This window comes from Manis pentadactyla, chromosome 1 (genome assembly GCF_030020395.1).
Source record: "Manis pentadactyla isolate mManPen7 chromosome 1, mManPen7.hap1, whole genome shotgun sequence".
NCBI classification, from domain to species: domain Eukaryota; kingdom Metazoa; phylum Chordata; class Mammalia; order Pholidota; family Manidae; genus Manis; species Manis pentadactyla.
Window position 1 is genome coordinate 102,062,178 of NC_080019.1, and position 21,833 is coordinate 102,084,010.

Sequence of the window (21,833 nt, forward strand, 5' to 3'; positions counted from 1 at the left end):
GAAGAATTATGGCCAAAGAAAATGGGTCATTCAACACATGCAAATCATTTTTGGAAATAAGTGGGGTTATAAATAAAGTAATAAGTTGGCTGTTCCTATGTTTTGGGGAACACATTGACCTCCTCATTCTTAATTTTCATTCAATGGTTCTCACACAACCAGGAGCTGTATGAACACCCCTAGGGGATGTTTGGAAATGGGGGGAGAACTTCTGACTGCCCCAGAGACACGGGGCAAGTGTTTCAGGCGTGTAGTGCAGGGGGCTCTGATGCTTCTGCATGGAGGAATTGTTCTGCCCAAATTGCCACCGGTGCCCCTGATCACTTCTGGGAACTTCCATATCTGAAATGATGTAAAATATTTTCAGATCTCCAGATATTCTATTGTCTTCCATGGAAAGACAGGAAGAAATAGTTTGATTTTTCCATTCCTTTTGGGGGCTTGAGCGGCCCCGCTGGACCACAGGCAGGAGAAGGTACAAGGCATGAGGTAGCACAAAGCTGGGGAGGCCGTGACGGCGGCCCGGACTGGGTGTCTGCCGACAGGAGCCGTCCCCATGGCTCTAGGGAGGCTGGGTCTTGATGAGTCTGAATGGTAGTGAAAATCTTCCTTTGAGGAATGAGTTACTTTCTTTCACAGAATCTACTGAAGTTTAAATGAAGTTTCCACCTTAGCATTCTTATTATCAGCTGAAAGTAAAAAATAGGCCTCTCTGAATGCTTGAAGATGACCTTTAGGTCCAGGAAAAGCTCACTGCTGAGGAGAACAGGGTGGATCTTAAAGAAGAATTGCAGGGTAAGCCTACTGGGGAAGAAGGGGAGAGGTCTGTAAACCAGGCTATGCAGGAACAATCAGGGACCTGGGGTTGTCTAACCTGAAGGAAAAAAGGCTCAGTGGAAGTCACAGGGGACACCTTCTGATTTCAAAGAGGAAGTTGGAAGACAAGCACGCCCCAGGCTCCAGAGGGGCTCTCAGAGCCGTTGGTCTGGGCGGGGGCAGATTGGGCTCAGTGCAGGTTCTGCAGTCTGGCACACCTAGGCTGGCTCTACCACATGCTAGCTGGGTGACCTAAAACAAGTTCCTTACTTCTTAGAGCCTCATTTTCTTTATCACTTAAATGGAGATTAAAAATAGTACTTAGCTCATTCGGTTACTATAAGGACTAAATGAGATACTATAGTAAACTGCAGTCCTGGTGTCCAGTAGGTGCTCAAAAAATATTAGCTCCTACTACCAGTACTTCTACTATCGTAAGTTTTTCGAGAACAGATGAAAACCAGGGAAACAAAAACATTCTTCTCCCTCCTTCTACTCCTCCTCCTCCTCTTTGTTCTTTTAAAAACTCAACATATATTTATTAACTACTCCCATGTGCTTGATGATGTGGACACCATCATAAGCAAAAAGTCTAGACGAAATTACCAGATGCTACTCTTTTCCAAGTGAATGAAAGAATGGATGGCAATTATTGATAATGATTAGATAACAGAAAATTAACTACGATCAAGTTGGGAGGGAGAATTAAGTTTTCAAACAGAATGTTAGCCAGAATTTGCCTATGTAGAGCTAGAAAGCAATCTTTGACGTAAGACTGAACAGGTTAAAGGTAGGACATTTGGAGGTTCTACTGCATTAGGCAGAAAACAGAATTTAACTTAGATGGTTCAAGTAAGATGATTTCAATGATGGGACTACTTTTAGGTCCAGGAAAAGTCTGGGAGAGAAGGAGGGGGAAGCGCCCTGGCCTTGCTCCCTTCTTACGTTCTCAGCTCCTAATGATATCTTCTAGTGGCTGCACTGAACTGGAAGCAACCAGCAGGGGTGTCCTGGAGTGCAGAGCAGAACCTGAAGGCTGGAAAATGGATCTGGGGAACAGAGGCAGATGGAGAAAACCAGCCCACCTGCCCAGATCAAACAGAACTTGGACTAACAAGACATAGATTAAGTAAATAGATTAACCAAGAGAAGAAAATATAATTAGCAAATAAAGGTCACCTTTCCACTTGAATTAGTTTGAATTATTCTTCCTTGCAAGTAAATGATCCCTGATGGGTAAATGCAAAAGAGCCATGAAATGAAACTCTGTATGGTGTCCCTACCCAAACAGGCAACTAAGAACTGCTACCCATTTCACTCTATAAAGGTCTCATATGCAGCCACTACTGTTCATGATGTGGGCACCCTCCCACGCATGAACGAATATGTGTGGCGTCCGGGGTGAGCATCTGTAGACAAAATTGGTGGGTGAAGTGTGTGTGTGTGTGTGCATGTGTGTGTGTGTGTATCCATGTGAGTACGTGTATTTCTGGGTTCATTGGTACTTTATCCTAACATCCCTTTGATATTTTATATAGGTAAAAAATAGTATTGACTTTGAAATTTGATTAAGCGGAAATTGTTTTCCAAAGTAAACCTGATGTAGCTGCTCAGCCAGGTGATCCAGATTATCTGTCCCTCCACAGAGTGGACAGGGCAGCAGCACATGCCTCGGGGGCTGGACGGCTGTGGTTTAAGAAGTTGTTTAAAGCAATGTCATTAGCGGCCTGCTACCATGTGTGGGCTCCCTAAAAGGTGGCCCCCAGTGCCCTGCTGATATCTGAGAGGCATTAGGATGAGGCAACCCTCCATATTTTGCTTTGGCCAGTCTGCCAGAGGCCCAGGACATAATTAAGCACCTTCAGATAATTCACTCCCAAGATAATAAGATGAAACTCCAAATTCAATAGCCTTTTATACCACCCTCACTCTCCAGATCTATTAGCGGCCTGTCCACAGTGATAGTGGAATGTGCTAATAGGTTCCAACAAATGGATTCAAATATGGAGAACATGAAAAACAACTTTTTCTTTGCTTGGAAGCTGTCAGCATTCCCTACAAATGATTGCTATGGACCATTTTCCTGGGATTTGTTTGTGCTGGTAGAGTGTCTTGTTTGTTTAAAGAAAAACCATAAGATAGCATCAAGAACAAATAACATACAGGGAATACACATCCAATAATTTTCAGGGGCTGAGGAATTGCAGATGGAAGCAGGGGTTCAGCTGAGGGCCAGCAGTTACTTGATATAGGGAGAAATGTTTGTTGTTTTTAAGCTCTTCACGACCAAAGAAGCGTTTGACCCAGAACCTGTAAGTGAGTAAACCATTCCTTAAGTTATTTTTTTTGGAACGAAGTGGTTGAAGCAGGGCAAGTAGGCTTATGAGGGGGGTCCACGGCCAGAGGACAGATTGTTCATTAACCCTTTCAAATTATTTGAGAATTGTGTTTCAAGGCATGCAATGGTATCCTTATAAACCATCCACCACACAATAGCTTTCTCCATCTCATCCTACCTAAAATGATTGGAGAGTGAAATGGATTAGAACTCTGAATTAATCTCCTAGACATGGTTAGGAGTCAGGTTTTTCCTGAGGAATAAAGAAGTTCATGCAGCTGTCAATTAGGCAACATGTTTTTGTTGACATTTGTTCAGTAACCGAACAGGGAGTGTGTTAGTTAACTTGGTGGTAATGTGATTGTGAGAAGGTGCCAGACCTTAAAAAATAAGATCTATATTCAAAGTGGCCTTGCTAGACTAGAAGTGACCTGAAATTGGAGGGGAGAAAGAACAGTCCAGGTCCATTTGCTAGGAAGGAAATGCACTGTGCAGAAATCCACGGCCAGGCAGACAGCAAAAAGGATGAGTCAGAACATCTGCACACTGGGCTGTCCTTTGTGCTCAGATAATACTTTTAGTCACAGTGACCAGGACACACATTTGAATTTCCTGTGGGATAACTGATTTGCAGTGAAAAATCCAAAATCCTAGCCAAGGTTTGGTGGCCCATGACAAGCCTACTAAGGACAGTTGATTTGGGTTAGAGTGAGGTCAGTGAGGCTAAAGGTACAAAAGAAGGCAATCGGTTCCAGGTGTCCAAACCCAGGGTTAGTAGAGTGAATATGGCCTTTGTCTCATCCATGATTTATGATCTAGAACTGTGACCTTAACTTTTCTAAACTTATTTTGATGTAAAAGTGCGGATTACATGAGAAGTATGTATGAAAGAGTATGTCATTAAGAAAATGTGTTAGGCATGGCATCCTTCCTTTCTTGTTTATCCCTGATTTCTGATCCTCTCTTCTTACTACAAAGCTACTGAGAAATCAGGATTTCTAAATGAGAGCTCCTAAGGCTGGCTTGATTAGCTTCTTCCTTGATGAGGTGGGCTTGGGACTGAGGAAGGATGTGGAGACCCTGAGAGGGAAGAAGAAATCCCCCCCAAGGAGAACAAAGACCCCAGAAGAAAGCACCAGGGCACTAAAAGACTCATTCATTTTCTCCAGCATGGGCAAAGGGTATTTACACAGAGGATGAGCTCCTTCCAGTCTTTACATGGGGCCTACACTATGGTATGTGCCATTTAGGTGAGCTATTAGGAGATTTTGAAAATTAAACATGAACTGAGTAATTAAGAGAAGTTTTCAGATTGTTTTGTCTTAGCGAACAATGCACACTTGGCCTGGGCTGGTTTAACTATATTCCCAACTGAAGATCAGAAAACAGAGCAGACCACATCTTAACGTTCCTCTCAGCTCCAAGACTCTATGACTTTGTGAAAGCTTAAGGGAAATGAAAATGTAATATGTAAGATTAATTACCTTATCCCCTCTCCTTTTTAAAGAAGGCTCAAGAGGGAGGGGGTCACCATCCACAAGGTGCTCATAATGGAAAGAGTTTTGGAGTCACACAGACCTGGACAGGAATTTCCATCCTGGCACTGACTAGCTAAGGGACTTCAGATAAGTTGCCCTGCCTCTCTGAGCCTGGATTCTCCATCTATAAGGTGGGGACAGCAGCACCTGCTTTAAAGTTTGTTGTCAGAGTGAGATAATAGTCATAGAGCTCAGTGCTGGGCACCTAACAGTCTATGAATTCTAGCTGCTTCTTCCTATAATTATAACTATTGCTAGCCACACAATGTACACATAAAAACATCCAAGATTTTATTATTTTTTGCAAACATTGGGTGCAATTAGTTTTTCCACCTGCTGGATGAAAAACCCTAAAAGCTCAGAAAAAGTTAGTCAAAGCTTTGCAGTAAGTCCATGACCCAATAATTTCTTATATTGTTAAGAAATGGTGAGAATATTTTCATGTGTTAAGAGGAAAATGCAGTTGTTGAGTTCTGGGAAAACATTCTTTCTTTGTCACTCTTAACATTTGTTGTTTCTTTTATTTGATAGGAAAGGAATGATTTGTATTGTAAGAAAATATAGACTTGGGGATCCAGTATGGGGTCAACAGTGTTTCTTTGTCTCTTCTGGCTTTAACCGGTTTCAGGATTTATTCATTTCGAGGAGGAGGGCTGCACTTTGTGGTGCTGTGGAATTCTTACAGATAAGCAGAAGACTAGAAATCTTGGCTTAAACTACTTCCCTGCTTATTCTCTGCATCGGACAGTGTGGCATGGTTCAGAATAAACATGAATGTCGTCCAAAAGAAATTTCTGATCCCTGGACATCTTGGAGGAAAACTAGTCTAAGCAAAAGCTACAAAAGCAATCCTGGTGGAATCCTGAACTTGACCTCTGCCACCAGTGCTAGACAGGTGTGCCTCCCCTGGTCGCAGGTTTTTTACCTTTTAAATGAGGGGGTAGGACCAAGTGACCACTAAGATGCCTTCCAGCTCAAAACTGTCTGATGTATTTTCTACTGGGTAAAAAAATGGGCCAGTCATTTATACTGATAAATCCAGGCATACTAGAGAAAGCATCTAGGCCTGACTTAGAACTACCTGTCCATATAAAAGGATTCACCGCTCTGAATGTCCCATTTTTCCCACCATGTAGATCATGGGGATGAGATCTGAAAATGTCCTTTCAGTCCAGCCCACTCTCTTGCCAGCCCCTAGAGCACACCAGGTGGACTCCTGTGCTGTGAGCAGTGCCACTGGAATGGGGTCTACACCAGCGCCCGCTCGGCCACTCAGCTGTCCTGGGACCTCAGCGGGACTCTCTACCTCAAGTCCAGCATTGGGATTAGATACAAAAACTGTTATTTCCCTGGTTCTCTGGGTAGGCACACTCATCCCTTCCTGATCCACTCACCCTCCTGACTTCCTTTAATTTACTTCACTGTTTATTTATGGACTGTCTGTCTCTCTGCATAGACTATAGAGAGATTCTATAGAACCAAGCTATTCATATACAAGTTTTGGAGTCAGACAGTCCTGGTTTTGGGCCCTGACTCTGTCACTTACAATGTGTGCTTAATAATGTGTCATTTGACATCTTGTTGATTTTTTTCATCTGTAAGTATCTTCCTTGCAAGGTTATTAGGAAGATTAAATGAGATATTGCATGCAAAGCACTTAACATAGTATTAGGCATATTGTAAGTGGCCAACACACCAAATATATTATTGTTACCTGTGTAGTGTGGGATCTCAATAAATGTTTGTGAAACAAACAAATAAAAAAATTATATAAGAACCACTTCTTCAGACCATTCCAATTAAATTCAGATAAAAGGTGATGAATAGGGAGCCATGAAGATGATGGGACAGAGCAACATTTTCTTGAAAACATGTCTCAGACCGTCACCGGGTGGAAGGCAGAGCCTGCGCTAGCTCTCCTGGGCTTTAGGTGCAAACTTACCCCTGACCAGCCATGGGGCAGGAACTGGCCCTCAGCCCAGTATTTCCCATTGATGAAGAAGCAGCCTGCAATCATGATGAACACCCACACCGCCAGGTTCAGCACGTTGAGGATGTTGTTGAAGCCCACGGAGTTCTTCACCCCCAGCGCGATGATGACGGTGACAATGACCGCTATCACCAGGGCCAGAAGATCGGGGTATGATTCTTGCCCTTTCCCTAGGAGGTGAAAGATGGGAGTTAACATCGTCCAGAGGGAAAAAAGGGCACGCACAGCCCCCCCGCCCCTGCAGGGCATCTGTGCTCAGTTCCGGGAGGGGTGGTCAGTTTGCCAAGGAGAAGCAGGAGCCGTTCGTGTGTGTGTGTGCACGCGCAGGCCTGCACGCTGGGCCACAGGTGTCTGTCTGCAAATGGGAGGCTGAGGTGACCTGGTATCCTGACCCCCAAAACTGGATCCATGATATGACAACTGCAACAGTGTCTATGGAACCGTGGTACAGAACACCTGAAGTCGGGACCTCCCTGGGGCATTCAGGGCGTGTGTCTGCTTCTAACATGTTATTTGAAAATGGTTTTACCTTCACCGTTCATCACTTTATAGTCCATACATTTTCCATTTCATTCCAGCAATCTTTTTATTATTAGAAAATTTAAAAAGATGTGTTTTTGTAAACTATTGGGAAGAGGGTGTTTTTTTTCTTTCTTTTGTTATGTGGTTGCAGAGAGAATGACTGGTGAATAAGCCCCACCAGCTCGGTCTAGTTCATGGGCAGTGGACTCCTGCCCTCTGTGGAGCGCAGAAGGCATTGCCCAAGTCGCCGGGCTCCTGATTTCAGCTGTACGTTTGCCTGTCACCAGCTGTGGGCTCTGGGCACCTGCCTCATTTCTTAGGACCTCATCTGTAGAGCGGAGGGTTTAGATTGCTTGATTCTGGAGGGCTCTTTCAGACCTAAACTCCTGTGAAATCAGCACACTGAGGAGATGTGGTCTTCATACTTTTTAATCTCATGGTGTCTGGATGCTCAGCATTTTTGGCAATTCCTCTGACATAGGGACATTGAAGTCAAATGACTTGCACACAGCCACAGAATTAGTCCTTGAAATTCTGAGGCAACGCCCCAATGCTTCCTCAACTTTTGTTTGGCTTCTCATGATTGTAAAAGGACAAAGTCAGACATCAGGGTGGAAAGTGGGTGACAAATGATGGATGGAGCCTGAAGTCTCGTGGCATTTGTTATGTGAGCTTCTGATTGTTTAGTATTCACTCAGTTACATTACCCCTCCTTGACCTCTGCTAGACTGGAATCCATTTTGTTCCTTTAAAGATAGATTTTTCTCATCTAAAAATCAACACATTCTTATTTATGAAAATTAAACAATATGATGAAACCATTGGAGAAGTTCCTTACAGTTCTTTTTTCTGCATTAGTTTTAATTTTATACAGTTATTAACATGATGTATGCATAATTTACATCCTTTGTCCTGTGACATTGCATCAAAAACATATTTCATATTATTACAACATTCTTCCTAATCATCCTTTTGATTGCTAGCTACATAATATGCTTCTGCAATTTACTTAATCATTTGCTCCATTGTTGAAAATTAAAGTTGTTTCTAATTTTTGGTTGTTATAAATAAGGCTGTGATGAACATCTCTTCTTGTAAAGTTTTTATGGAAATCAGAATGATTTCTTTAGAATAGATTCACAGGGGAAGAATTACTTAGCCAATATATATATACACACATATTTAAAGCTCTTGATACATTTTGCCCAACTGTATCCTGAAAGGGGAACTTGCTCTTTTGGTTCAGTAAGTTTACATGTGGGGATAAGAGGATGTGACAGGCTCACCCAGGCCGTTGAGGATTCCCACGCTGTCCCCCATCCAGCGGCTGATGGTGTGGTTTGCCAGTGAGTCAAACATGCTGCTCAGGGCACTGGCACCAGCTGCAGTCCCAATCAGGTACTCCAAGATCAGGTTCCAGCCGATGAAAAATGCCACAAACTCCCCCACAGTGACATAGCTGTAGGTGTAGGCGGACCCCGTGGTCTTGGGGACGCGGACTCCGAACTCTGCATAGCAGACACCTGCATGGGACAGGCACATGTGGGTGGTGGGCTTCTGGGGGCCTCCTGGTACCTTCTTGGGTGGAAAATACTGCGACTCTTTGGGATCTTAGAACAAATACACAGTTTTATGTATATGAATTTACTCAAAGCCAAGTTGTTTGTCTTTCAACCCCAGTTCTGAAAAACTTTTTAACCTGAATGCTTGGGAAGGCAAGCAGAACCAATTCTAAGGAACTATTAGAAGCTGACCTTTATTTAGAAATATTCCCATTTGTTCTATGTGTCTCTGTCATTGCTCCTCAGATGTCAGATATCCTGAGTGAATGTAGGCCTGATTCACTGTGAACCCACATTTGAAGGCATCAGGATTATAGTGTGTGTAACATTCTTCTCTTTCATTTTCCCATTTGATAGGAGGTGCTCCTCATTTGAAGGTGATACTTCAAGGGATCTGTGAAAATCCTGTACTATATCTAGAGGGGGTTGATAAAAAAATGCCCATATAAATAAATGATTAGTTAACAAGGAAATTTAGCACATGCAAAAGATAATTTAATGAACACTTTTAGAGTGCCTACTATGTGCTTGGCAGAGTGCTAAGTGCTGGGAATAAATAAGGCAAATGAGACATGGCCCTGCTCCTCCAGGGGAGATATATCAGAAAATCACCACACATCAAAGGCTCTGTGAGCTTGGTAATGCAGAGGTGTACAGGAACACAGAGCAAGAACGAGAGAGAGCTACATCAGCTGGTGTTGAGGGTTATGGAGGAATTAATTGGACGTAGAAGGTGGAACATGATACAGACATGTCAGAGAGACTGAAGTGTTTGGGTGGAGGGCAGTGTGCATAGGGGCACTAGGAGAGACGAGGCTGCAGAAGCAAGCAGAAGCCATGTGCTTTGCAAAGCATGTCAGGGCCCACTTTCACTAGAAAATCTATTGAATCATAATTTTAGGAGATGGTGATCAGAAATGTGCATTTTAACAAGCTCCCACTTATATTTGAAAAACACGAGTATATTGTCTCATTCTTTGTTTGATGGAATTTTAGGTCAGGTTAGAAAGTGACTGTGAATATACTAAAGTTCTGGGAGTTGGGAGAGTTTCCTGCATTGTGCTAGGAAGTCTGGGTGTGGAGCCAGCGGGTGGGGCACCAAGTCAGAGGACAGACAGAGGACAGCTTGGAGGAGACACACCAGGAAAAGGGTGAAGGAGGATGTAGGTGGGGACTACCACCTAAATATGTAAACTTTGCCTTCAGTCCCGATTTTGTGAAGGCCAAACCTGAGGTTCTCTCATCACAGATCAGAGAACAATAATTCAATCTTTTGTGGATAAATAGGATAGGTTTCCTCTCCTTTGAAGGGGTTGAAATCAGTGCAAGGAAGCAAAAATAGAGATGTCAAAAGCAATGACACAATGAACGAGTGAGTGTGATGCAACATCTCTTTTCAGTCCCCTCAGCAGTGTCAGCTGTCAGGGCATCCATACGGAAGGGGCACCGGGCAGCTGGGCTGCACTCCCTTGTCTCCATTCTACATTGAGCCTGCTTACTGCCTTCCATTCAGTTTCCGTCTTTGTAAAATAAAGGAATTGGACTGGGATGCTCTCTTAAGGGTCTGCCATTTTTATACTCTAGGATTCTACCTGTCATATTGAGTTTTACTGATTTTGCTGCAAAATATATTGAGCATAATATACTTTTCTTTTACATCCTTCACTCTGTTGCATTAAAGAGGCGCTCTTGGGGCCAGAACAGCCATTTGTCTCTGCATTGAATGTCAGCCTCCCTCCCTCCATTTTTAAAAAGTTTCCAGTCTCCTTCTTGGAGGTCAGACTGTAAACTATGTCTTCTCGTTGCTGTCATAGGACTTGCCTTGAGTAGTCAGACCACTTCCTTTTCTAAATTGCTGCTTCCAACACCTGACATTTAAACCATCAGTGTGAGTCTAAAAGTAGGAAGGAAGTGGTCTCTGGAGGAAGGTCTGAAGAACTCATCTGTGAGGAAAGTATAAGGGATAAGCAGTGGGAATGAGGACCCAATGGTGTTTTCTTGGGTGCTTGGAGGGCTTTTGTGCTCTCTTCTGAAGATAGTTGAGTTTGCACATGCACAGTAGGTCGTTCTTTCAGTGCAGTGTGGAAGGAGTTAGGAAGCAATTAGCTTCTGCTCTTCAGTGTAGGTCTACAGCTTCACCCAATGATTCTTATAGACTATGAGCTTCTCTCCACCCTTCTTTACCCACTGAGAGTGTACAACGCTTATAAATAGAATTTTTTCAAAAAATGCTTTTGAACTGGCATCAATTTGCAAATTTAATTTGGAGAGCTACTATTGTGAAGTTTGGGCAATCAAAGGTTCTGTCCCTAATATTTGATCTGCCAAATTAAGTTAAGAAATACCCAATTTACCATCAGAACCCACTTGCCAAAGCTCATTAGCAAATAGTTAAGTCTTCCTTAGGCCTTGTGAGGGACCAGGTATTGCTGACCTGAGTCAGAGAAAGAGGCCCTGTGCTGTGTATGGTGCCGGAGCATATGGAATCCTAGTCATCCGTTTCCCAAGGTCCTGCTTGGGTCCCGATGACTGGAGTTTGGGGAGAAGAGTGGGAAAATAAACTAGCCTCTAGTCATGTGAGATAATTTCTGCTTCCAGAATCATTCTTTTGGACACACTGTAAGGGGTTTTATTTTTTAATCCCTCTGATTTATTTGTATGTAGGAATCCAGGCTTTTACTGAGCATTAGTTTCCAGCCTATCACTGAAGCCCAGTAGTGAGGAGTGAGTGATTTCAATGTCAAATATCCTGGAAAAAACTAGAAAATGTCATCATTCAATTTTTTCTCCCAAAAATCTGGTGTGCGAGAGAGACACATTCAAGGGTTTCTAATTTCAATAAGAAATAAAACCACAGAAAGGGAAACCTTGGTTTTTATCCTCAATTATATAGTAACTGAGTGTGCAAAAGCAAGTTACTTACCTCACGTGGGTAAAATGATGGGCCAGTTAGCTAAGCTTCAGGGACCCTTCTAATGCTGTCATTGTTTGGTTTCACAGCTGGAATCAGTTCTTAAATCATTTGAGTCAATGGAAGAAGCCCTATAGAAAATACTGCAAACCCGTAGTTCTCAACAAAGATGGTACTGTCTCCTAGAGGGAATTTTGGAAATCTGTGGACATATTTATGGTTCTCATGATGATGTGGGCCCTTGAGGCATTAGGCAGGCAGGCACCTGCACTGTCAGATAACCTGCATTGTGTGGAACCGTCCCACAGAATGAGGCACTGTTCTATGCCTTCCATGACTTCTGAAGGCCCCAGTGGAAATTCACGTAAATAAAACCGTGTTTTTAATTTTTGATCCTGAATCTATCTCCATTTTACATATTAACACAAAGTTGTTCTTTTTTTTTTGCATGATTTTATATACATTGACTTGTCCAGGACTGTACCAACTGCATAAACTGAGGGACAGTTGTAGTTTGTTTTTTTGGGAGTTTACTGAGTTAGTCATTATTTTGAAAAACCATATCATCAACAGCAGCATAACACATGGTCTTGGAACTTCAAACAGGACATCTGTGTGAGTGCATTTGTAGCAACTGTGTCATAGCAGGTGTACAGGTGATAGTAGGAGTTTTTGACAACTTCTGTATGTCTCATAATGTCCCAGTATTCACACATTTAAATATTACTTGTATTAGAAATGCCTTTTCTTTCATTTCTTCTCCACACTCAGGGAAGACTGAATTTTTAAAAAGTTAAGTGTGTAAGAAAGTAACATTATCTGTAGTTTGCAGTTCAGAATGGTACAGGAAAAATTGTAAAATATTTATTACTTGAAGTTGATTTGGTGTTCTAGTGTGGAGAGTCACTATTCTAAATGAGAGCTAAATTGATAAGTAATCTCTTCTCAATTTAGTACTGTGTTTAAAAAATTTCTTGCTCTGGAGTTACCTTCCTAATCATATTTGCCTTATGCTGTTGTTAAAGTGATTTTGCATATCTTGGCCACCCACTAAGGGACTGGAGAGAGAGAGGCATATTGATTCCCAAAGTATAACTGTATAGTTGGAGAAAATCAATATGGACAACAATGCTGGGGTGCAGATGGGCATCAATGAGTGACTACATGCTGCAGACCACAGATGGAAGTTTTCCATTAGAGTTGTTCAGAGATGGCAAGTCTAAGTCCTTAAGAAATGTCATGGATTCATTTCAGCAGGACTGGAGGGAATAGGAATGATTTCTCATAGCCTGCAACTCAAGTATTCTTTTCTACTATCCAGTCTTCAAGTACATGATAATTGTACTCCTGTTTCATTGTGTCATATCCCTAGTGTTTTGCTTTATTCCTATGCCCAGAACTATTTTATTGTTTTACACACTTAGGACTTACACTTTGAAAAGAAGGTTGGGGCAAGATCCCAGGAAAATTCCACATTTGAAATATTCTCTATCAGTCCCCTCTTCTGTACACCAAATGATGTGATTTGGGGTTCAGAGAAATTTGGTGCCTTTTGATGTGAATTTCTTTCCAATTCAGAGAGACTAGGGTTCTATCAAATGTAGGTATAATAGGCTAGCCTTAGGTTAAATACTTCCAGAGAGCCTGCATTCACTGTCGAACTTTCCAAACTGTGCCTAATACAGTGCTGCCGATAATGAAGATTACTTGTTCCTCTCCCCCTAATGTCACTCCACCACTCACAGCCTGCCCTGGCTCTCTCTTACCCTCTCAGAACCAGGAGGCATGATTCTCCATCCTAAGAGGGTATATAGGAGAAATATTCGACTGGGAGGAGGCATAAGGTAGAGAAATGTTTCTTCACTCAAGAAATATATTCCTTCCACATTCCACCAAAGAAAGCCATTAGATAAATAAATACTTTTAAAAGGTATTTTCATCTGCAAAGATTAAATCATGGTTATCCACACTGAAATGTCAATTACTCAGAGGGGTTTTTCCATTAACATGCAGTTTAACTTATTGCCTAATTTTCTAACCTACTTAGCAACTAACTTAGTAATTCCTTCAGTAACTTCTGACATCCTAATTTCCTTTCTTTAGGTGACACACATTGTTAAGAGCCAACTAAATCAGGCATTGTAATGAACACCAGAGACATAAACGGTAAGGAAGGCAGATCTCCTGACCTTGCAGCATCTGTACTCCAATCAGGAAAGAGTTTAATAAACAGATGATTGCACACAGCCAGTATTTAATAGTCTAGAGCATCTATGAGCGGCTCTGGGAGCCCAGTGGTGTGAGTGTGGTTCTTAGGGAGCAGCGTTCTTTGGCTGCTGGGGAAGCTCTGTCACAGGGTAGAGACTGTTGAGCTGCACCCAGCAAAAAATGGGAAAGGGTGTTTCAGGCAGATGAGAGGGCACAGCTGAGATGACACCAGTGGGCTACTTTGCAGATGAGGAGGATGAGTCTGTAGAGGTGGACTAGAGCCAAGTGATTGAGGTGCCACTGCAGCATGAGACCTTCATTAACAGATAGGTGGAATCTAGCTAGAAAGGACTGTACAGTTCATCTACTTCTATAGTTTTAAAGCTTTGTCTTGGTTACAAAACTCTGCACACAGAGTCTTATTTGAGAGTCTAAGTCATAAATAAATAAAAGCAGGAGGGTTCTGCTTGGCAGAGGGACTGGAAGACCTCAGGTGGGTCCGTCCAGGATTTTCCTCATCCCATACCCGCCCAAAGCCCCTGACCCTCCTCTGCGGCCCCACAGGCTATACTGAGTATGGTGTGGAGAGGGGTATCAACTGCTCATTGGGGTTGTTCTCTTATTTGATAGATGATGTAGCTGCATCCCAGACCTGAAGCTATATTTTCAATTAATGACAGAGCTGGGGCTGGAAGTGAAGTCTCTTGATATCCAGTTCTAGGTGCTTTCCAATTCATCCATTACATTCATTAATATATTCAAAACATTTAGATGGTATCATCTCTATGCATATATGTCCGATTTTAGGAATTTAAAGTTGAACAGGTGTTCAAATCACTAATCATCAGGGAAATGCAAATCAAAACCACCATGAGATATCACCTCACACCACTCAGAATGGGCACTATCCAAAAGACAAGAAATAACAAGTGCTGGCAAGGATATGGAGAAAAAGGAACCCATGAACATTGCTGGTGGTACTGTGAACTGGGGGCAGCCACTATGAAAGCCACTATCGGGAATTTACCTAAAGAAAACAAAATGCTTAATCCAAAAGGATAAATATATTCATGTGTTTATCACAGCATTATTTACAATAGCCAAAATATGAAAACGACCTACATAACCATTTATAGGTGAATGGAAAAAAAGATGTGGTACATGTTTTCAATGGAATGTTAGCTGTAAAAAAGAATGAAGTTTTGCCATTCGACAATATGGATGGACCTAGAGGGTGTTATGCTAAGCGAAGTAAGTCAGAGAAAGCCAAACATCATATGATTACACTTACATGTACATTCTAAAATACAAACCAATGAAGAAACAGACAAAACTGAAATAGACTCATAAACACAGAAAACAGACTGGTGGTTGCCATAGGGAGGGGAGTAGGGGCCTGGGTGAAATAGGTGAAGGGGGAAAGAATTAGTAAAAAATGATTGATATCTTGATCTGGGTGATGGTTACATGAGTGTATAAACATGTCAAAATTCATCAAGCTGCACACTAAGATGTGTGCATTTTATTGTATGTACTTCAATATAAAATAAAAGTAAACAAAAAAGGTGAATGAGAAAAATGCAGTTCTTTTTTTATGAGTCTTATGTTCTAATGGAGAGGACAGACAAGAAAACCAATGATTATAATAAAACAGGGAAGGAGATATTAGTTGCAGTGCGTGGAGGAAAATGCATGAGCTGCCTTAAAGAACTGTAAAGTTGAATTCTGAAGTAGGTCTTTGGACAGCCAGTAGGACTGTCCATAGGGAAAGGTTATCTATCAGGAGTTATGGGAAGGAGTAGAGAGGATGCCAAGAAAACAGCCTGGCAACTCCTCAGTTTCATTGTGGCCTCTGGGCTTACTAACGTCTTGCGGGTTACTCAGAGGCCAAACAGACTGCCTTGGGTGACCAGCCACAGGTTGCACATCTCAGGCTTGATTAGCTGTTTTGAACGTACTGTATCTGTCAGTGGTCCTCATCCATGGAGCCAGCTCCTCCCAAGTGCCGGTTATGTGCCACCTCCCAGCACAGATGGACTCAGCCATTGGACTACACCAGGGCAGCTCACCACTGAGGTCCAAACATGTCTTCAGAAACTCCTCACCAAATATAGCACTTTGCTGAGATGGATGTTACCCATTTCCTTTTCATTTTCTTAGTTTCTTAAAACATCTGTTCCATTTATAGATTCACAGCTGAGACATGTCTATGTTGCTATAGTTGCTAGTACTGCTTAAATGCAGATTGGGAGAGGGTCTAAGGAGAAATCACAGGGCCTCAGAGAGAAATTGTGCAAATTCTCTTGGAAATGTTTGTTTTCCGTATGACCCTGAATTCCAGACGATGGGTAATGAAGCATCGCCGTATTTGCTGTCCCCCTTGAGAAGCAGGTTGCTGGATTCTGTGAAACATCTATTCAGCGCCCTGTCCTGTGTGGCAGGACCAGTGATACTGCACCAATGCCCCCTTCCCAATGCTCTTGATTAGCCAAGAAAAGTGAGCTTCTTCTTCAGGGAGTAACCCACCAGGCTCTCTCTCCCCTCCACATCCTGCTGCCTTCTCCTCTGCCTGAGTCATCTGGGTCACTCCATCACCTGCCAGTGAGGCCCAGGCAGTTTTTACAAATGCATCTGGAAGAAAAGCAATTTGTCTGGGAATGCCTGTTTCTTTGCATCTAAGAACACACTTATAATTTTTCTGTCAAAGCAGGTGCCATGTGGGCAGTAAGAGCCTGTATGTAGCAGATGGGTAGCATCTTCAGTCAGGGGGTGTGCAGCACTCTTAGTTACTAAGCCTGACAGGGCTCCAGTTAAAGTTGGGTAGGGAACAGAGAACTCACAAGTTCCTTAAACCACAGCACCCATATATCGACATATAAGCAGGAAGGAAAGAAGCTGTCCTTATTGTCAGAGAAGTGGCCCTTGAAACAGGTCAAGGAAGTTTAATGACTTACTGATTAAATGTGCCCAGACTATTTGCTCTCTTCTCTAGATCTCCCTTTATGAAAATATTTTAGAGGTTGTTGGAGGTACAGTTTCCATAACGTGATGAATTCATGTGTGACATTGTCGGGTCCTGCTGTTGGTAATTACCATTGGTGTGCATAGGTTAATCTTACTGCTGTATCAGGTGATGATGAAGATTCTAATAGTATTGCTCATGTGGTCACTTTCAGCTAAAGAATCCCCAGGACTAGCTGTTTGCCTGAGCCCATCTTCTGGCCCGGATTGGTCTCTCTTCATTTCTGAGGTGGCAGGTGGAGTGGAATTGCCCTTCCTCTGCTCCTAAAATTTTTATGTAGGTGACCTCAACCTTGGAGGGGAAAAGAGCTTGCAAAAGGGAAGTGGTCATGTTTTTGGCATCTCCCTGTGCTAGATGCATTGTACTTGGTTCCTCCTCTGATGCTCGGGTGAGCTGCCTCTCTTTGCTGTAGAAGAAGCAGTGAGGTGTCACAGGAGCGACAGCCACCTCTGAACAGAGATTCACAGGGTGGTTATGACAATTAAATGAGTAATGCACACAGATCACTTTGCCCAGTGCCTGGCAAAGCAATTAATCACAGTAAGTACTTAAAAAATGGCAACTAAAATTACTACTAACTGTGGCCTTGAGCAAGTCACCCTATTCACTGAGCCTTGATTTTCCCTGTGCGGAAACCGGCGCAGGCGTGGTGGTCTCCAGAGGAATGCCTGCACGGTCCCTGGCTTTCAGTGGGTGCCCCAGCAGTGGGGGCGGTGGCGATTGGTACAGATGAGGAAAAGCAGTCTCGGGGCTTTACTTGGCAGTAGCCTCCGGACTTCTTACATGGGAGCCCTTGCCCTGGAGGTGGGGTAAGAGGTGGGAAGCAAGGATTGTTGGCTGGTGGTTTGAGAGACTCAGCCTCGGCAGCAGTATCAGAAATCATCTGGAGTGTAGAGCAAGCCCTGCCTGTGCTCAGAACTTGGAAACGTTTCTTCCTAGATTTTTAATCTTTCATCTAGAGACATGTGTTCTATTTCACAAGTCCAGTTAAAAATGGTGAAGGTGAAGAGAAATTTCTCATTTTCTTGAGGCCTGTAATCCCTTGTCCAGGCGACTCTGAAATTCGGTGTGGAGGGGAAAGGAGAGTACGAAGTGAGGTCACAGCCAACCATACTCTTTCACCCAAATACTTTCAGTGCATCACTCTCTGGGAGTAGGCGGTGCCCCATTTCTAAGGCAAAGTGGCAATAAGAGAGACGACAGACCTGTAAAACCTCTGTGAGGGCAGGCCACCCCCCACTGCCCTGAGAATTTAGTAGCCAGGGTTAAAGGTGAGTGCGGAGAGCCCGTGTGTGGTCCCCCAGGCTGAGTGACGAGCAGGTGAGCCCAGGCTCCACTGGGGTGGGCCACATCTCAGCCCTGGACGGTGAGACACAGCACATCTTTCAAGGGCCTGGCTCTGCTTTCAGGTGAGGCCTTCCGCAGACATCTCGACTTCTCTCCAAACTGGGCCAGTGTGCAAGGAGGGCAGAGCAGGGCTGGAGCTCAGGGTGTAGGAGACCGTTGGGGGAACCTTTTGGCTACCGAGATTTGTTTACAGTGCCTCCTTCTCTTTAGTTCTCCTCCCTCCTGTGGTACAAACACCTATCCCCTTCACCTTCTTTCCTCCTTTCTACACCCCAGCCCTCAAACTTGGGAAGAACTTGGCCTTCTCTAGGGCTTAAGTATGAACTGTATATTTTCAGGAGTGAGTGCTGCCACCTATTGGTGTGTGAAGAGTGAAGGATGGCGTGTGCTTGGGAAATGGTACTGCGCTCAGTGCCTTCTGTGAGTAGCTGACGAGGATGTGGGGATGACTGCTCTTTCTAAGGTTCTCACCTAGATGGTCTTGATGGATTGTTTCCAGCTGCGCAGCCCCTACTCAGTGCAATAGCAATGGTGGGGTTTTAGCTACCTTTTTTTCCTACCAGACAACTTCTGGGAATGGAACAGTGAATCCCTTGGATATGTTGGTGGCTTCTTGAAAGAGGCATTCTTGTCAAAGAAAACATCAAAGGCTCTTGACCAGATTTATAGTATTGAGTACTCTCCTAATTAGAACGTTCTTAGAAGTGTTTGCAAAGCAGCAGGCATGTGATTCTATGTTTCACATACAAGACGAAATTCATTGTGTTGGTTATTTCTTTAAAAAGTTAAATAAATTATAAGATAGGGTGTTTATAAATAAGATCTTAAGATAAATAAATGTAGGCAAGGGCTGTTAATGAACATATTTCAAAACTGGAAATTCCTGAAGAGTTGGTAGGATATTCAGACATATTTATGTATGCATATATATACATATACATATGTATGTTTTCAAATACTTTGCAAGGGTCTTTTGGTGGCCAGATCCATGAAAATGGCCAGTGGTGATAAGTGGTATGAGATTTTTGTGATGTATGTTAGCAAATCATTGCTTTTCATACACATACAGCTACCCATGGGCACTCAGTAAACCACAGGGGCCAAGTGTGTCCAGGATGAATGCATACCCCAGGTTGTTTGATCACAGATTGACTCTGTTGCTTGCTGTTACCTCTTCTCCACGCCAGCTCTACCCTTCATATTGTGATGTTTGCCCACACTGTACCCCAGAAATTGCCGTCTCCCATCCACAGGCTGTCAACTGGCATGGCCTTTTAGCAGTGTTTCTGCAGCTTTTCCTCCCGTGTTTCCTTGTGTAAGAATCTCTTCTCCCCTCAGTTTTACTCCCACTCTCTGCCCACCTTTTTTCTTTCTCCACTGTTGCTTCTTACTTCTTCATCTCTGTTTGTAGCTGCTTAATGAAGTTCTGCCCTTAGCTCTCTCCGCTCCTTCACCCTTTGTTTGGTGATCCTGTCCCTTCACCAGGGCTGGTGGAATTTGCCAGGGGCTCTTGGATTCCCTCAGGCAGCCGTGGTCCCTTAGCACCAGCCTCTGTGACCCAGCAATGTGAGGAGGGGCACCAAGTGTTCAGAGCGGGTGGCCTGGCACGCGCAAAGCTCCTGGGCTGCTGTGGTCAGCCAGTCAGGCTATGCACGCAGGCTGCCTGTGCCAGGGCCCCCTGGGTGAGGCTGCTCCTGGGCAGAGCTCCTCTCATGGGCTTCCATCAGCACTTGCCCATCTCAGGTAGTTGTCCCACTGTCCTCGTGCCTTATTCATCTCTAGCACCTGATTCAGTGCACAGAGCTCAGGTTCAGAGAGAGTGATTTGTCACGGTACCTTGTTTAACTTTCTCATTTTGCAATTTGAAAACTATTATATGTATTTATTTACTTGCTTTCTGAGGCGCAGCTTATTTGTATGGTTTGAAGCACAATCTTCTTGAAGGGGGCTATCCCGGTAGAGATGGGAACTCTTGGACAAACATCTTCAGATCCAAAAGCATGCTCTTCGCACAAGGTTCATCTGGAGAAAGGGTGAGTAGGAGGCAGGCTTGTTGGGTCTTTTGCTAGATATGCACTGAGGGGTTTTGGAGTCTGACACATGGGCTGCCCATTTCCATTCAGGAACAAACCTAGCCTTGGGAGGCTGGAGACCTGCCTAATAGTGTGGATAATCACGATGATAAGAAGAGCAAACACTACTGAGCATTTACATGTGCCCTGGCTACACTAGCACTTCACATACGTGGTCTTAATCTTCACAGGATGGTTATGATGCAGAGACTATTATTATTTCCACTTACAGATAATGAATCCAGAATCTAGACAGGTAATCAGGACTTCCCAGTCTTTCCCACTTGACAGAACACACCTAGGAAATGGTAACCCTTGCATGGGTTTGAGAAGGAGGTGACTAGCCTGGAGCCTCTGTCCCCTCCCAGCTGCCTTGATGACTGAGGGATCAATATCTTGGCTCTCCTGCAATTTCTGGCAACATGTTTGGAAAGCTCTAGGTTAAACACATTTCCCAAGTCACACAAGTAGTAAACAGAGAGCAGGGCTTGAAGTGAAGGTGGATCAGCTCCAGGGACTAATTGCATCGGGTGCCCAGCGGCCTTGCGGGTTTGGGATGTGTGTGGGGGGAGTTGAGACATGGGAGCTTTCTTTACAAACCTTTCCCTTTCCTGGGTTCATTTTTACCCTAACTCATGCAGGCAATCTATCCAAGCTCTTCATTTTGCAGAGGAGAAAACTGAGGTCGAGAGAAGTGGATGACTTGCCGAGCTGTTGAGGGACAGAGCTGGAACAGAGCTCAGGCATCCCAACTTCTGACCCAGGTCCTGCTGTCTCCTGCAGTGCTCACAGTTATTTCACATGTGCCTGTCTTGTTTCTTTGCATCAATGTCAAGCCCTCGGTCCTAGAATTCCTTCCCATGTTCTGCAGCACCTCAGCCAGTCTGAGCCCAGAGCAGGTGGACAGTCCCTCCCACAGCCTCACTAGGTGCTCTTGATAAGGAGTGTCCACTCTACCAGGTGCTGTAGTAGATGGAAAAGAAGCCCAGATTCCTGGGTTTGTTGGAGGAAACTCAGTTTCAGAATCAGCAATTTGAGAAACATGAATTTCTACTAAAATGTGCTTACCTCCTCTGAACTGGAAACTGACATCCTTCCTACAGGGCTGTCAATCCAGCCCTAAATAGGAGAGCTATGTGCACTTTGCAGCCCCCTTCTCACTGCTGACAGGTGACAGAAAGGTACTGAGCTTAGAAGTCATTTTCATGACCTGGGTTACAGAAATTCTGACCTAGAAAAATGCATTGCTAATCAATAGAATGGGGCGAGCTGCAGACTTTTTTAAATAAGTGTTTTCTTTCTGCACTTGATTCTCTTTGGGGAGATTTTATATTTAGGGGGATGTATCTGCCTGAAGTGGGTTGGGGGTAAATAGTTTCTGGAACCAGGCAGAATCAAATTTAGACTCAGTCTTTGTCCTGACTTATGGCCCAGGACAGGTCACCTTGCCTCGCTGATTCTCAGTTTTGTCATCTGTGAAATGAGTATCATAATGGAAATTATTTTG

At 43.6% G+C, this 21,833-nt stretch overlaps 1 protein-coding gene across 1 annotated transcript in view; it reads right to left on the bottom strand.

Moving 5' to 3' along the window:
* The window catches only part of SLC7A14 (solute carrier family 7 member 14), a 48,070-nt gene that overhangs the window by 18,430 nt on the left and 7,807 nt on the right, over positions 1 to 21,833 (bottom strand). The window contains exons 2-3 of the mRNA XM_036930900.2: positions 8,491 to 8,727; positions 6,635 to 6,852 (exon numbers count right to left, since the gene is read on the bottom strand). Coding sequence (XP_036786795.2) covers positions 6,635 to 6,852; positions 8,491 to 8,727 — 455 coding nt within the window. The remainder of the gene's footprint in view (positions 1 to 6,634; positions 6,853 to 8,490; positions 8,728 to 21,833) is intronic.